This window comes from Canis lupus, chromosome 10, assembly GCF_048164855.1.
Source record: "Canis lupus baileyi chromosome 10, mCanLup2.hap1, whole genome shotgun sequence".
NCBI lineage: Eukaryota > Metazoa > Chordata > Mammalia > Carnivora > Canidae > Canis > Canis lupus.
The window spans coordinates 18,529,392-18,547,360 of record NC_132847.1 but is presented as its reverse complement, the minus strand read 5'-3'; the positions used below and the strand labels follow the sequence as shown (position 1 = coordinate 18,547,360).

At 37.4% G+C, this 17,969-nt stretch overlaps 1 protein-coding gene across 1 annotated transcript in view; it reads left to right on the top strand.

The window, feature by feature from the left end:
- The window catches only part of FBN2 (fibrillin 2), a 240,438-nt gene that overhangs the window by 185,167 nt on the left and 37,302 nt on the right, over positions 1-17,969 (top strand). The window contains exons 34-44 of the mRNA XM_072840875.1: positions 596-721; positions 5,702-5,824; positions 6,371-6,493; positions 10,180-10,341; positions 11,035-11,103; positions 11,560-11,685; positions 13,157-13,282; positions 13,857-14,009; positions 16,266-16,334; positions 17,208-17,333; positions 17,516-17,641. Coding sequence (XP_072696976.1) covers positions 596-721; positions 5,702-5,824; positions 6,371-6,493; positions 10,180-10,341; positions 11,035-11,103; positions 11,560-11,685; positions 13,157-13,282; positions 13,857-14,009; positions 16,266-16,334; positions 17,208-17,333; positions 17,516-17,641 — 1,329 coding nt within the window. The remainder of the gene's footprint in view (positions 1-595; positions 722-5,701; positions 5,825-6,370; positions 6,494-10,179; positions 10,342-11,034; positions 11,104-11,559; positions 11,686-13,156; positions 13,283-13,856; positions 14,010-16,265; positions 16,335-17,207; positions 17,334-17,515; positions 17,642-17,969) is intronic.

Here is a 17,969-nt window from a genome sequence, read left to right as displayed (position 1 = left end):
CATACAGGCTTAGTGAACTAAACAAAAACATGCAGGACAAGCAGCCAGGAGTCTACCTGGCAGATATTAGGCCCTCAGTAAACATTGCTTTCTACTCTACCCCCTTTTTCCATTTGACAGAATTAAATAAGTTGTCCAGTCTGTGAATCATGTCTATTTACATAATTAAGAGAGAAATATTTTAATGCAATCAGAGTGACATGAAACAAACTCTCCTAGTCTAGCCCTAATTTGCTTAAACATACTTGAACTAGTGAAAAAACAAGTTTAGTTTACTTGAAAACACTATCAGAATAGACACAATTTTAAGATTAATTTCAGTGTTCTTGATCATCTGTCAATGACGTTGGTATAATACTGATGCATCGAGTTGGCATGAAAGAGAACTAAGATCCAAAAGATCCTGCCTTCTTCCTGATAATCGGGCGATAATTGAATGTGAGGGTTTAGGCTTGTTTAGGGAAATACGATTAAGTGTTGTCTTATGTTCATGAGCACCAGCTCACACCAGTAACATTGACTTAGTTCTAGAGCACGGAAAAACTGTGTCACAGCATGGGGAACTTAATAGAGATATGATCTGCTTCTCCCACAGATGTCGATGAGTGCGCAGAAAACATCAACCTCTGTGAAAATGGGCAGTGCCTCAACGTCCCGGGTGCATATCGTTGCGAGTGTGAGATGGGCTTCACTCCAGCCTCTGACAGCAGGTCCTGCCAAGGTGGGTCCCTGCGACTCCAGCTCATTTCCAAGCTGGATAAGCTACAGCACATGAAACCACAAAAAGGGCTGGAACAGGCTCCACCTGGAAGCAGAATACACAGCACATGCTGCACATATAAAAGTCATTCGTTTAAGCATGGATTATTTTGCCGAATGAATAATGATGAAGGTGGCTTTCATCTCTTATGAAGTTTTCCTGGCCAAGAGCCAACAGTTGGAACTTTGGCTCATTCCTTTTTTTTCTTCTTTTTAACCATTTCTTTTTTTCTTTTTTTTTATTACTAAATGAATGACATGTGGAAAAACTATTCAGCTTTTTAAAAACAGGAGATAGTATCTGCCCCAATTGCTGCTGTGTAAGGTGTTTATCACAACCTCAGTAGCTCGTGTTGAGCATCTACCTGCATGTTTGTCTGCTGTCTGCCTGGGACTGGAAGTCCTACCCAGAGACGCATCAAGGCCTGCACCTTTTGCCTAAGAGCAATGTGTCCTTCCCCTAAGTGGTGACATCATTCCCCTTTCCTAGAAATGGGACTTGTGACTAGTGTGATAGCTCTCCAAGAAAAAGAATTTGGATTTTCTCTTAAATTAGAGACTCAGTTCATTTTTTGATAGTTTGGGCCATTACTGTGTCCTTTTGCAGTACATGAAAATACACATGAAGAAAGGAAAAAGATTAAAAATGATGAACCAAAGGCTTTAACAAAATTAGTGATTCATAGAAAACCTTTAAAAAGCTTAACTCAGGCCAAGTGGTGGGCAAAGATTATAAAATGAAACCAGATGATAGGCTCTCCCTATGCTAGTATCTAATCAAATGAATAGGAATAGCAAATACCAGCATATACACACACACAATTCACCAGTGTCAAGCAGTCAAATTATACAATCCAGAATGGTGTAGAGTGGAGCCTATCTCCATTTCCCTTCCTGAAGTAATACTGAGGACAGAAGGTGTGCCTAAAAGGTCATGGAATTTTCCATACATACCCACCAATTTTTTTAGAGAATCAGACCAAGAGAATGAATAGTAAAAGCCTGGGGAAACTAGAAACTGAAAGCACTCATACTTCTACATTGACTTGTCAGAGCAGAATCGAAGGCATTTTATACAAAGCCACTGTCGAGTGAGCTTCCTTTTTATTTTCCCCAGTCCTGGTTTCTTGTATGCATCAAAGTTAATTAGTAGAAAATGTGAGCCGATGTGGATATGGGACTACATGATTTATTACTCATTTCAACTTGACAAGATTTGGTGGGAAAAGGAATAAGCCAGCAGTAGCCAGATACTTTTGCCAACAGAAAATTTCAAAAAATTAATTCTTTGTACATCATAATTTCCCCTTCATGATCCTATTCCATTATCTGTAGCCTGGGCCCTTCCAGAACATCTCAGACCTTCCCTGAGGTGAGGCTAGATACTTTGTATGTATTGTCCTTCCTTCATGGGTTGGTTTTTCATAATATATCATTGGCAGGGAGGGAAGTGCCTCCTGCCAGGACAACATGAATGACATACAAATAGTTAATCCTCAGTGAGACCCCACTCTGTTTAGCTAAATGCTATGTTTTGAGATCTCAAAAACAATTCCATGGTTCTACCTATTACGCCTTGATGTTGTTGTCTTACCTCTATCTATAAGATCTCTCTCATCTGGACAGTTTCTCCTGTATCTACTAATTTAATTTTTTGAGACCTCCCCATCTGATTATAAATACATGACCCTTTGAATGGACCATCTGCTCAACATTTTCCACTCAGCATCTACTCACCACAAATTCTCAATCTCTGTAGAGTCCAGAAACGTGCTACAGTTGGCCATTTACCAATATTCTCCACCAAAATAGGAGAATACAAAACCTGGAAGAAGCTCCTCAGGGACAGGCTAGGACTCCATCAATGGCATGAACATGGATACAGACAATTTGGTATCAAGTGTGAAGAGAAAAGAGAGACCAGGTTCATGAGCAGAAGAGCACATGGTGCCCAGGGCAGTTCCTCCCATTTTCATCCCCACTCCTTCCCCGCCTTAGGCTAACAGAACAGTAGCTTTAATGATATCCATATAAAGCCCAGATAAAGAGGGAGGGGATGTCAAGACCCTCTATTTAAGCTGTATCAGAGTATATAAGAACTCATAAAAGAGCTGACCAATAGTGTGAATGCAAGTTAAAAGTAAACAACGCAACTCTGCAGGCATTCTGTGGAACCCCAGTGAAAGAACACACAAAAAGGAAAGAACCAACCCAGAGTAGAAGAAAACCACTCAAGGAATGAAAACAAAGTTCCCACAGGTACTTTGGGCCATAGGTGAACCTACAGTGAACATAAATATGATTGAACAAGTTCAAAGAGATGATAAAAACAGGAAAAGACAAGGGGAGATGGCAGGGTTATGGGAGACAAACACAGCAAAGATGGAGATCTGTTCAATAGAAACAGCGGAGAACAGAAAAGATATAGGTTAAAATGTGATGACCAGCATAGAGAATGGATGAGAAAAATACAGGAAAACCTAGGAACAAGAAAGGGAGGAAGAATGTAACACAAGAAATGAGGAAAGATGAAGAAATAAACAGAAGTATAATAGATGTCTCTGAGGTAGAGCCTCAAATAAAGGAATAGAAAACAGTATTGAATTGCCAAACATTTTTCCCAAAATGGAAGAAAGCGCTGAATGTTAGGGGAGAAAGGTGAATCATAAGGCAGAGCCTTTGCCTTATCATTTTTGTTGAATTAAGTCATAGAGAAGGCTTCTTCAGGCTCTAGTTTGAAAAGGAAAGTCACAAACAAAACCAAAACATTCAGTATCAAAAGATGCAAGAACAATGCCCATAAAACTCTGAGAACACATGTGAGGATATTATGCCTCAGCAGTTAGTCAGGTATGAAAACAATAGGCACATCCTCATACTGTGAAATAATGCACTGAGACAACACCTGTGGGCCCTCCCTTTTTGGGGGAAAAATATCTTACAGCCGTGCATGCAGCAAACCAACTGAGAGAAAAATCTAAGAGTTGCAGTAAAAGCCTTATTGATTCCATTAAGAATCAATTCTAAATATTTCAGAGATTATGGTAAATGCCATAAACATTTAAAAACTAAAAATTACAGAACAAAAATGAGTTGGAAGCATAAATGTGAATGCTAATTTTCTTATTATTCTTATTCTTATTATTTCTTATTATTAATGGCACAGAATCCATTAATACTGTCTAGAATTTCTATTTAAATTTTAACATAAAGGGAAAAGAACATCAGTTTTTAATGTTTTTCATCAATTCTTAACATTAGAAAGTATTTTAGAAACTGTGGAGGTAAATAAATATTGATCTTCTGCATAGAAATTGTTTCAGCTTCACTCTGAATATGGATAGAACAGTATTTGGAATGATGCTCTTGAATAGTAATTCCTTCTGGGTGAATAGATTTCTGAGCGATTTTCTGCTTTTGCTACCTTGCTTTCTGTACTGTTTTCTTCATTTTTTATTTGCTGTCAATACTCTTCTGTATTGTTTGAATTTCTGAGTATGCATCATTTCTTGCATACTGAATATGCAAGACAGTATTCTAAAATGCCTTTACTTGTGTAAATATAAGTATATGCGAGTATTAAATTAGTTAAATGGAAGTTATTTCTAATAAACTTCATTTAAAAGTAAAATACACACAAAGAGGGCTGATGATACAGTTCCATTTTTACTTCTAGATTAACACCATTCAATTACAAACTAATGAGTCTTATTTATTCATTAGTATAAAGAAAAAATAAGGGATGCCTGGGGGGCTCAGCAGTTGAGCGCCTGCCTTCTGCCCAGGGCATGATCCTGGAATCCCAGGATTGAGTCCCACATTGGGCTTCCTGCGAGGAGCCTGCTTCTCCCTCTGCCTATGTCTCTGCCTGTCTCTCTCCCTCTCTCTCTCTCTCTCTCTCTGTGTGTGTGTTTCTCATGAATAAATAAAATTTAAACACATTTAAAAATGTGTTTTTAGCCTTAACACAGAAAAAAGACACATTGATACATCAATTGATCTTTTAAACAAAGTTTGAACCACACTTGAAATCTAATATAGTTTAAACTCATTATTTCATAACTATCATGAATGACCAACAGACCTTTTTAAAGTTAAGACCTAGCTGTCTCTAGACAGTACGTTAGCATGACTGGTCTAGTCTGGCCTAAGATGACATGCTTGCTCTGCATTCTCAGAATTTGAGGTCATTTGTGTACAGAAATGTCCATCTTTTTCCTGTGGGTAGAAATACAGATTATTTCTACAGCTGGACACACACACATATGCCTTCATTTTCATATAAATGAGCAGGGATAACTTCTATACTGACTGAGTTAAAGCTTCATGGAAGTTTCACAAACTGAATTTATGACTTCAATTCAGTGGAGACATTTTAGTGAAATTTGTGAGAATGTAGAGCAGTGGTTAATCTTATTACATATTATAGAAAAAATTATTTCCCTATTTAAAACTAAGTTTATGATAACAGATTGCAGAATTAAAAGTTTTTAAAAAGTTAAATAGTTTTAATGATATCCTTAATATTTAAGATGTGTTATATACTTTGTATGTTATGGATGTTTATAAAACATGTTTGTACTAAGTTATTAGAGTCTTGGAATTTGTTTTTATGTTTAATTTTTTACAACCTCATTCCATTGACATGTTCATAGTTAGTTTTTTATCTTTATGCCTTAAGCCAATTCTGTTTTGTGGGGTATTTTTTAAGTGTTATAACCCAAGACAGTTAAAATCCTCAGTAAAATAAAAAATATCTTTTAGACCTTTGTCCCATAGATGAACATTTGTTGTTTGCCATTTATGTGGTCTACCTAGTCAAAGAAAAAGAAAAATTTTTACTGCATAAAAACATCTGGGGAGATAGAAAAATATATTAATGTTGCATAAATTAAATGAAAATGTCTTTGTACATAAAAGATTACTATTTTTTTATCTTCAGATATTGATGAATGCTCCTTCCAGAATATTTGTGTGTTTGGAACTTGTAATAATTTGCCTGGAATGTTTCACTGTATCTGTGATGATGGTTATGAATTGGACAGAACCGGAGGGAACTGCACAGGTATGGCCAGTAAAGGGCTTGGTTGTGTTCTTATTAGTTGAGGTGAATATTTTGTGCTAAGTATAAACATTCCTCAAATTTCTGCTCAGCCCTCTGCTTAGCCTGCTGAATACCTTGTGTTTTTTTTTTAATTACATTCTGACATACTTACTTTTAACTATAGAATTGATACATTTTTATATATATAACTTAATATTAAATATCTAACATGAAGGTAGGAAACTGTTTCTTTGCATAATGTATGCAAAATATATATATCATTTTTGTTAAGCAGATGTTAACATTTTTTCAGAATCGCAATATTTAATTATTATTCAATAAAGATATTCAGTGATACTTTCCTGAAAAACCATATGGTTGGTCTGTGGAACTTGGAATATGCAAGAATTTGATCTCTATTTCACTGGGGTGAGGCCTTCCCAAAAATCTTTAATAATTTGCAAAGATTCCACCAAATTCTTTGAAACAGCAGCATGCAGAGAGAAAGTAAGATGTTAATGTGGGCATTTTGAATGCTCTTCCTAGATATTTTTTTTTTCTTCCTAGATATTGATGAGTGTGCAGATCCCATAAACTGTGTGAATGGCCTCTGTGTCAACACTCCTGGTCGCTACGAGTGTAACTGCCCCCCCGATTTCCAGCTGAACCCCACTGGTGTGGGTTGTGTTGGTAAGTAAAACCAATATGAAACAAATAGAACTATATAGAGTTAAATATTCAAACTTTTGTGGTAATGCACTGTGATGAGTATCTGCTATAATTAGTTTGAAAACAAAATAGTCCTTTCCCTTAACAAACTCCAGATTACCAATATATGTGGTTACTTTTGTCATGTTTATCTTCCAAGACAGAGAGGAGTCAGAAAAGGAGCAACAGCCTAGATCACAAAGTGGCTCTCAACCCTAGCTGCCCAGTAAAATCCCATTTGGAACCATAAAAATATGCTGATATCTACTTCATGCCCAGAAATGGAGTCCTTGGTGCCTCAGTATTGCTTAAAAACTTGGTTGGAGCAAAGGCTATGAACAGGCAACTGATAAGAGGGAGTACTGCAAAAGTGAACAAACATAATAAGCAAATGCCCAGAATCATTAGTAAAATAAGAAAAAATCAAAACAATTGTACAACTATCACTTTATACCTAACAGACTGGTAAAACTTTGGACACCTGGATGATGTAAAATGTTGGTAGGAACATGGACCTCAAGGAGCTCTCTGTCTTCTGGTAGAAGTGGAGATGAAGGTAGCATTGCAGAGAATATTTTTTGGACAACAGTACCCAGATTAACTGTCAGCATACCATCAACTTAGATTTTGGGTTTCTTTTTAGAGCAATTCGGTTTGTGTGGATTGACATTTCATGGCCTTATTGTTCCTTAAGAGTTCTTCCAAGGAACAGAGACTCATTCTATCTCACAAATACCATAATGGTCCATTAGACCCTCTTCTAAGATACATTATGAGATGTTAGTGATCTTATTTTACCATTGTCTTAAAATGTTTCATCATTTTATTATTCGTGTCATCATTACTCATCAGTTAGGTCCAGTAATGCTAAAAACAAAGGTGAAAATAATGAAGTGGAAAATCATGCTATCACCTAGAAGGATAGACACAATAGTGGGAAAAAAAAAAGGTCACCATTTTGTAATCGTCTGTTCTTAGTTTGTTGCCCAGGGGATGGCATCATCTTCCAAGATGGTATAAAAGAACACTGGAGTGCTATATTTGTAGTCATCTATAAGCATATATTGAACACTATTGAGAGTTCAGAAGTTTTCACTTTCTGGGCATATGGCCAAGAGAAGAAAATTGAGTGTGAAAAACATTTCCCAGTTGTCAGGTGGATCAGGAGATGAATGCAACATAGAGTCCAGTCTAGATTCTAAAGGTGGTGAAATTGATCATAGAAGGAAAATGCCAGGCTGCAAGTCTTCAGAGACTGATATTCTAGATGAGATTTTTCAAATTCAAGAATCAATGAGTGAGTGAATAATAGACTTCTGTAGACAGAGGAAATACGGTATTCTCATCTCTTACTCAGTATGAAGAATCTCAGCATGCAGTATTTGACAAGCACCTGAGTTGTCTATCCCAGGTCTCTGTGTTCTTTTGTACCTCAATTTTAATTGATTTGGCTCTTAAGTGGACTATTAATGAAGGAAGATACTTAGACAAAGGTTATTGAAAGAAATACGGGATGTAGAAATAAAATCATTGGGCTTATTATCCTAACGTATTGATAAATCTAAAATGGAAAATGTCTTTTATTTGTGGAGCAAAGAAAACAGCTGTCCTCTCCTCAACAAAATGAGCTGTCACAGTTTTCAAAAGTGTCTTCAGGTGTTGTTTTAATGCTGCAAGAAAAAAGTAATGATTAGATAGAAGCTATTAGAGATGTATTATGATATGTGGAATTAGTTTTTACAAAATGGATATGTTTCAGGTTCATGAATGGCAGCTGATGGGCAGTTAATAGCATTCATAAGACCATCTCAGGCATATATCTCTCCGAAACCAAGAAAACCTAGACTAAAACTTTGAGTTAAAGATGATTAAATTCTTATTAGAATTTCTAGTAAAGTTGTTTCACTATGCCTTTTTTTTTCCTGTAAATTCTTTTCAAGATTACTTATAAAAAATTGAAAAGTTCCACTGGATGCAGATAGTAAATAACAGTGACTGTAGTTCCTGATACTGAGGGCTAATAATATGGAAACTCTGTGAAACAGCAGTTTCTTTCCTGGCTCTTGACAGCAAAGAAAGGAACTCACAGGCCTGTACAGAGACGTGAGTGAAGACATTCACTGCCACATTACTTGTGGTAGCAGGGACTTAGAAGCCATTTCTGGAGTGTAGATAGATTTTAAAAGACTGACAATTGGGCACCATAGAGTTGACAGGTTGAATATAATAAAAATGGAATGAAATCTAGGACAAAATACTCTTTATGTAAATATAAAATGTGCTCATGGAAACAAGACTCATTTTGAAGAACACAGACAGAAAAATATTATTAAACACATCCAGGTGTTTGGGTGGGGGCTGAGGATAAGAGAGAGAATGGGAGGAACAGTAGGAGGAAGGATGAATGAATTCAAACCTAGTAAGAGCAGAACCATGACTTAGCTCATCTCTCTGTACCTGAAATTTAGCAGGAAAAAAAATGAAATAAAAATAAAAATAATAAAAAGCTGAATAAGTGATTCTCATGTGCATCCAGGGATGAAAACTATGTTTTAGATTGTAGTAAGGACTTGGGATTTTACTCTGATTGAGCCAGCGGAAGTACTTCTGAAGGATTACTGTGGGTATGGTGGGGAAAGTAGATTCTCATCAGGTCAAGGACTGAAGTCAAGAGTTGAGTTAGGAAACTGTTGCAGTGGTCCAGGAGAGAGGTGGTGGTGGCTCGGTTCAGTTGCGGTGATGGATGCCATGGTGAATAGTCACATTCCAGATATATTTTAAAGGTAGAAGTGACTGACTTTATCACAGGATAGAATAAGGGATGACAATAAGGAGTCAAAGACTGACTCCAAGGCTTAGGGACTGAGCAACTCAAAAAAGTGGAGCTGTGTTTATTGAAAACACCAAAGACCAAGAGAGGAATAGAGTAGGTTTTGTATGTGGAGGGGGGAGTACCAAGAGTTTGATTTTAGGTGTGTGAACTTTAAAATAACTATTGGTTATCTAAGCAGAGAAGTCAAATAGGCAACTGGCAGAATAGTCTAGGGTTCTGGGGAGAGATGAACGGCGGGACTGTAATTTGAGAGTTCTCAGTAAAAACACAGTAAAGTCATGGAACTAATGATCTAGCTGATAAGTACAGTTAGAAGACAAAGACTGAGATTCTTTGACGTCTTAAGTAGCTTCTATAAAGTTGTTACTGACTGCCTTGCCCAAAACTCTGAAAGGTCTTGCTGCAAACTGAAATGAAACCAGATAATGGGGAAGAGAGGAAGGAGATAGGGTTATCCATATTTCTTTGATACATAGCTTTAAGTTGACTTATCTGGGATTTTATTTCCATTACCAATAAACTCATGATACAGAGTGATTATAGCAAAAATGTCTTGCATTCCTATTAGTGAAGCCCACATGAGCAGTTTCTCACGGTCCTGTTCAGCCTGTGATATGCACAGATTTCTAAACATAGGATAGTCTATCCTAATCTAATTGCTACAACACAGTCTTGAAAAGGCTTTAAAGCAAGAGATTGTTTTGTGGTGGAGATTAAGATATATGTTTCGTGTTAATGTGTGGAATTGGAATTTCATCAGTTGCGTGGGCCCCTTGCTAAAAAAGGAATCTTTACTAAAGCCTGGACAGTTTTAAGCTTCTGTGTCGCTCCGCAGACAATCGGGTAGGCAACTGCTACCTGAAGTTCGGACCTCGAGGGGACGGGAGTCTGTCCTGCAACACGGAGATCGGGGTGGGTGTCAGCCGCTCCTCCTGCTGCTGCTCCCTGGGGAAGGCCTGGGGGAACCCCTGCGAGACATGCCCACCTGTCAACAGCAGTGAGTATGGCACCCAAGAACAGCAAGGGAACGGGGTGGCCACTGAACACTAGTTGTCCTTTTATTCTTGTGCTGGGAGTATGGGCAACGGCAAGGGACTTTGCTTTCAGTGATGATGCTGGAACCGGCTGAGACTGTGTTGTTGAAAAGGAATTGGAAATGGTTTTCTCTTCATTGTTTTTTGGTGATATGATAAAAAGAAAAAAATATTTTAACTGCAATCCCACATGAATAGTGATGCTGTCCGTCCTCCTTGGGATCACAAGTAAAGACCATTCCTGGTTCTTCTTGGAGAGTGCTCTAGTTCAGGTTCATAGCTGTGTCATACTCCTCAAATCAGTAGTATTATGTTGCTGAAATGTGTGTTTCTGATATGAACACAGATAAAACCTTTGAATTGTTGAGTCAGTTTTTATTTACTAGCCAAAAAAGTTGTGATATAAATGGTCTGCAGCTTTTGCTTTAATCAAACACAAATGGTTTTTGTTATTCTACTGTGTGCATAATGTGTGAAGTAGTGATCCTCCTTTGAGTAAAATGTAATATACTTTTGAAAGTATTTGAAAGGGTACTAAAGCATGCAGCTTACCCCTCTTGGGATGTGTTTTGAGCCTTGCAACTGCAAAATGCTTCTTCATTGTCTCAGTGCCTTGAACACAGGTGTAAGATCCCTTCTCTTCCCTTGTTTTGTAGCTGAGTATTACACTCTGTGTCCCGGAGGTGAGGGCTTCAGACCCAACCCCATCACAATCATCTTAGAAGGTGAGTGCTCCTCTAATTGTCACCCAGATTTAAACAAAGTAAAGAGTTTACTTTAGAGAAAAGCTGGTAGAAGAGTTAGTGTGGAGCAATCTAAACAAGATTATTTTACAGAATTATAGCTGGACAGTCAGTGACCAGGATGCTAAATAAGCACTTATAAGTCAGAAAGATATGACCCATGGCAATGATCGGACATCTGATTGCTCTGCAGAGAAACTCTCTGTACTGTCATCCCCAGCTTCCTTTAACTACCACTCTTCTCAGATTTTAGCAAATTTGTATGACAAAGCTGAAAAATAAATCCACGGTCAGAAAAAACCTACCATCTAAGCACGTGTCTACCTGGATACCTGGAAGTCTTCGGGTCTTACTGTATCACACATTAGAGAACTCTAACAGTAACCCTTGTCTTTGATGGTGGTACCTGTCATGAGTGAGCCGTCTCTCTTTCCACAGATATTGATGAATGCCAGGAGTTACCAGGTCTCTGCCAGGGTGGAAACTGCATCAACACTTTCGGAAGCTTCCAGTGCGAATGCCCACAAGGCTACTACCTCAGCGAGGAAACTCGCATCTGTGAAGGCAAGCTGCATGGACATCTTCAAGTTATTAGCATTCTTTAGAACAAAATTACCATCAGACCTGGAGAAGATTCTTTCCAAGGATCTGTTAGCCTGGGTCATAGCTTTGATATTGTCGTATCCCCGCTGCTCAGCTGTACGACGATAGATAAATTAATTTACAGCTTACACACTAGAACTTACTATGACTTTTCTCTGAGTGCATGGGATGATTATAAATGGGCAAAGCTGGATTACTGTGAAAACATCACTTTCAAATAAGTTATTAGTTTAAATGTGGAGAAGAGTTCTATTTACATACAGAAAATAGGTAAACTTGAATGCAACTATTAAGTTACTAATTTTCAGTAATTTTTAAATGATAGAAGGCATAGTATGAAGACGTTTAAAGGTGATGCCGATGCCTTTCTTGCTTCCATTCCCTCACTTGTCACATGGCACAGCAGTCATCCATTTAGGGGCCTGTCTCCCTGCTAGACTGGGAGCTTCATTCGTGACACAAGCCCCACATCTTAGTCATCTTTGTAGTTGGTGAGTTGCAACTTACAGAAGAATCTTGGTGTTTATTTATGGAATGAATGAAGAAGTGTTTCTAAAAATGAACATTAAACATGTTAATGGAATTATTTCCATTATAACTTTTCCTTCAGAACACATTAGATAAATGCTTCTAAAAGAAATATTATTTAATAAGGAGAATAACCAGCAGCTGCGCTCCTTCTAGAATCCCTGAATGGGGACTGATTTGAAGGGAGCTGTCAAGAGAAAGGCTTTCCTCAGACCAATAAATACAGGGAACAAATTGATGGTTGCCAGGGGGAGGGGCTGAGGGGATGGGCAGAGTGGGTTAAAGGGAGAGAGGGGACACAGGCTTCCAGTTATGAAATGAATAGGTCACAGAATAAAAGGCGCAGCATAAGGAATACGGTTGCTGATACTGTAATAGCGATTAATGGGATAGATCATAGCTACACTTATGGTTTGCACAGCATTATGTATAAACTTGTCCAATCACTACATTGTATAGCTGAAACTAATGTGACATTGAGTGTCAACTATTCTCAAGTTAACAAAAAAGATAAAGGCTTTCCTAACTGCATTCAGTTTATAGTTGGCACTAAACTTTAGTTTAAATGACAGAAGCAGACAGCAAGCATTAAATGACTTCCATTTGAAGAATGTGAAATTTTAATTAAAAAGAATACAGGTGACTTTCATATTCTTTTTGCCACTTTAGAAAAATTTCTTTTGATCATGTGTATTTTTGAATGTTGGCTTTTTTTCCAAACGACAACTTTGTGTCATGTAAATGACACAAAGGTGTCGTTTTCTGTAGAACTGCTTTAAATTCTGATTTAAAAAAAAAAATACGGATTTGGGGTATCAGCCACATGTTTTGTTTAGTAGTTTAAGCAACATAAATTCATGAAAAAATGACTTTGTGACTTAATGGGTATCCTTGCCTGTTGTAGATATTGATGAGTGTTTCGCACACCCTGGTGTATGTGGGCCCGGGACCTGCTACAACACACTGGGAAATTACACCTGCATTTGCCCACCTGAGTACATGCAGGTCAACGGCGGCCACAACTGCATGGGTAGGTGGAGGCCTCAGAGAGTGATGAGGTCACACACTCGGGCACTCCTGTCTTAGAATGATTGTTCAGAAAATTGGAAACTGAATATCTGTGAGTGATGAAGTATTTCAAAAGTCTTATAAAGTTCTGGCTCTGTATCCTTTTTGAACTTTGAATATATAGTTCCATGTTCAGAAGCTTGAGTCTGAGACACAGAATGTCATCAAACATTACACTTACCTATTCCTAAACAAGTTTTGATTTCCATTCATGTCAAGGGAACATTATTTTACAAACAAGAGAACGTTTAAAATTTATTATGTATTACTTTTAAAATTAAACAAATGCCTCTGAGTAGAGAGACAAATACCTATTAATTTTGATTCCCAAGAAAATTATAAATGGAAATCCCTTATCTGAAAATGGGAGAAGACAGAGATTTGTGTTCGATTTGAATTATTTTTAAGATCATGCCAAATGGCCAAGACACATTTCAGAGTTACTAGTCCAGAAAGTCTGGTGTCTCCACGGTGTGTGGATTTCATTATTAGCAGCTTTCTGCTCTGACTGGTTCACTTGCTTTCCTGCTATGTAGACATGAGAAAAAGCTTTTGCTACCGAAGCTATAATGGAACCACTTGTGAGAACGAACTGCCTTTTAATGTGACAAAGAGGATGTGCTGCTGTACGTACAACGTAGGCAAAGCTTGGAACAAACCCTGTGAGCCATGTCCCACTCCAGGAACGGGTAAGCATGCAGCCCATGCCTCTGCTGAAGGCCGAGCTGGTGGCACACACCTGTAGGTGACAGAGTAAAAGCAAATGTGTGCCAACACGACACATGTTCAGAGAATATCTAAGGGTGTCCTATGACTCTGTTCCCCAAGTGGACCTTTTCAGGCTTCAGATACTAATTTTCTGGGTTATATTTTGAGGAGTCTGGATCCTGAACACAGGCTCCCTGCCTGCTAAAGAGTCAATGTTTATAGCACTCGTCCATTTAAATTCATTATTTCATACTGTGCTCGTTATTTATTCATCAAGCAAGTTTTCGTTAAGCAAGTATCATGTGTCATTGTGCTCGATGTGGAAGGTATAGTATTTTGGTTTAAAACCTGTGGTAATTTCAAGTCCATCAAGTTCAGTAAGTACTGTCTTAGTTTCAGTCTCAAAAAATATGCAAGAAATGGATTTGATGAGCAGACTTTAATTTACACTAGAAGCAACCAATTGCTAATGTATTTCTTATACATCCTTTTCCCCGAACCTGTATGAAATCTTGAAGCAGAAAATAAAACTGATCTCCACCAGGTAAAATTTTCTCACAAGCACAGATTCGTTTAAAAGAAAAACTAAAAGATAATAAGCTATGAGAACAAAAAAAAATCTTAAAATTGTTGCATTTTCAGGTTCATTTATGAGGTAGAAAGTTACTTTCACTGATTATAGATACTAAACATTGCACCAATCAGACAAATGAGAAACAATGTTTATGTATTTGTTGCCAGATACTGCTTAGGATATACATATTCAAATGTGATAAATAATTAATATGGTAATGAAATGAAAGTAAGGAGAAACAACGAAAAGTGACCTATGGAGCCTTTTCCTCAGTGGCTCCAACTCAGTGGGCAAATGGATTTTCTTATCTCGCCATAGTTATTCTCTGAAAAAACAAATGGAAATGTTTTTACAGTTCTCTAATTTAAAAACTCCCATCAGGTAGAAGTTGACAATCGCTGGACTATGGAATTAAATAGCATTTTTAGTGTTGTTTTTTGTTTTTATTTATTTATTTATTTACTTTAAAGAGGGAGAGAGAGAGAGAGAGCACATGAGCAGGGGGAGGGACAGAGGGAGAGGGAGAAGCAGACTCTGTGCTGAACAGGGAGCCCAGTGTGGGGCTTGTGATCCCATGACCCTAAGATGACCTGAGCCAAAATCAAGAGTTGGTCACTTAACTGACTGAACCGCCCAGGTGCCCCTAAATATCACTTTTCGTAAGAGGCAGTAAAGGGCTTAGGTGTAAGAGGACTGTATCTATATTGAAGTTCCGCCACTTACTGTCTGACCTTACGTAGATGGTTTCTCCTTTCTGAAACCGATCCCTCATATATAGAATAGAGATAATAAATTAAAAATGACAGTAACTAATTCAAATGTTTATGGTAGATGAGAGGATACATATAAGTAACAATTTCTGCACTGCCAGGGTATTAGAAACCATTGAATTGAGCATCTGTTGTGTGCCTCTCTATATGTTGTGGATGCTCAGTGAGTTTTGGTGGACGAAGTATGCAGAGTCCCTTCCTGATAGCACATCACACATGTGGTCTGTAGCATGTGTTTTACCTAACACTGTTTTCAGCAGCTTTACTCACATGAGTCATCATGGGCATCAGAAGCAGTCGGTTTCTTAAAAATGAGAATTCTCTTAAATTTATATTAGTTTGGTGAATTGTGTGTAGGAGTCACTGTTAATAGTTTCTATTTCATACTGATTCCTCAAATTTCACACGCCAACAAAATAGACATTTATGTTTAAAAAGAGACAAAATTCATGTCTCATTCATTATTCATTGTCCATTTCACACTATGACAACTGTTTTCGAATGCCTGTGCTTTTGTGCGATCTATAATCCCTTTATAAATTTCTAATCTAACCTGATTTTTCAATGTACATAAACTGGATCATTGTTAAAGATCTGCATATCCAAAGGACAAAAGAATTCAAATGCTTACTGTAGATATTTTGAATCTTGTAATGATTTACTTCTAATATAAAAGCATTGAAAAGTTCATGATGATAATAATGATAAAGAATGCCTAGAATCCACTTCTGGCAGAAGCTGGTACTGTTATCAAATAAATATAACTGAAATTAAAACGTCTGGTTGTGAGTAATACAAAATATATTTGTCAGTGCAAGTAATACTATGCAAAATTTTATTTGGAAGGAGTTTGAGAATTTTAAGAGCATATTTGCATTGTTTATATTTTTAAGCTGACTTTAAAACCATATGTGGAAATATCCCTGGATTCACCTTTGACATCCACACTGGAAAAGCTGTTGGTAAGTTTTTCCAGATTAGGTTTATTTTAATATATATAGATAGCACTGTGTAAAAGTCTCTTTGGTGTTTTTAAAGTGCCATAAAATACAATAATCTGGATTCTGAACTAGTACAGTTTAGACAAGAAGGAACTAATACGTTTATAGACTCTACCCAAGTTTTAGTAAGGGTCTTATTCCGTCAGCATAGTTTGGTGATTGGGTTATGATAGCTATAAGACTGTCTCAAAATTTCATTACACATCAGGCTAAAACCTTAGTTTTCCTTCTCATGAATATTATATTACATGACTCTAGATAATTCACCTTCCTGTACCCTCTATGCTGTTTTCATAACGATATACTTACATTTTTGGTGTATTTTTGCAGTATCCCTTTCTACTGATCTACCTAGGAAGTTGGAAGATTATTGATTATACAAATCATTTTCTTCTGAATGTACTTTCTGCTGTTCATTCTACTTTCTCCCTCAAAGATTAAGTAAACAATATAATTTTCAGTCTCTACTATCAGTGCAAGCATAAAAATTAAGAGAACTTAGCTTTCTTCATTAGATGAGTAGCAACAGTTAAGGGAGCCTGAAACATAACTTGAAGAAGAAGCTTGATTCCCCAGGAAGTTTATTTGCTACATTGACACTAAAATCTCTTGGTATATTTGATCAGCTACAATAACTGTTCAAAGGAAAGTAGTCAGTCTTATCGCCTATATGGTTTTATAAACCAAAAAATCATTTTTAGCGATGTTTAATTTATTTTTGTGATGCTGAGTGTATGTTCTCACTTCAGCGTACATGTAGCATTATCAAGGTTTTTATGGTAAATATGTTAAGCAGAACTGCATATATTTTTTACCGAATCTGTTCGATTTTAGACATTGATGAATGTAAAGAGATCCCAGGCATTTGTGCAAATGGTGTGTGCATCAACCAGATTGGCAGTTTCCGCTGTGAATGCCCTACAGGATTCAGTTACAACGACCTGCTCCTGGTCTGCGAAGGTAATTGTCATGATGCATGACCTCCAGCCAAACCAGTTTGGTGGACACAAATGGGTTTTAGATACTCTTCTGATTTGTACCATGTCTTCTATGGCCTCAAGGAGTGGGTCACCACCCTGGTGACGCTATGGTAATACGAATGCCATAAGCAAATTCTTACCATGGACTCGTTGTTCTTTCAGACATTGATGAGTGCAGCAATGGTGACAATCTGTGCCAGCGGCATGCAGACTGCCTCAACAGCCCAGGCAGTTACCGCTGCGAATGTGCAGCGGGCTTCAAGTTGTCCCCCAACGGAGCCTGCGTAGGTGAGAGAGGCTGCACGGCCTTCTTCCCCTTCTCCTCCACTAAGAAGTCTGCTGTGCTTTCCTATTAAAACATATTTTCAGAGAGAACTTTTTAAAGACTTTCTAAGTAAACCTTTTCATTTCTACCGAATCTGTTCCACCATATATTTTAGATTAATTTGTGAGGAAAAAAGAAATCTCTTCAATGGATTTTCCTAGGATTAGACCTAAAATAAAATAGTATCTTTGAGATACCCATCAGCATAGAAAAATGAGCTTTTTTTTTTTTTTGCTTTTTTTTCTTTTTTTAGGTCTTGGGTATTTTCAAGCCTCACTTCTTTTGATTTGG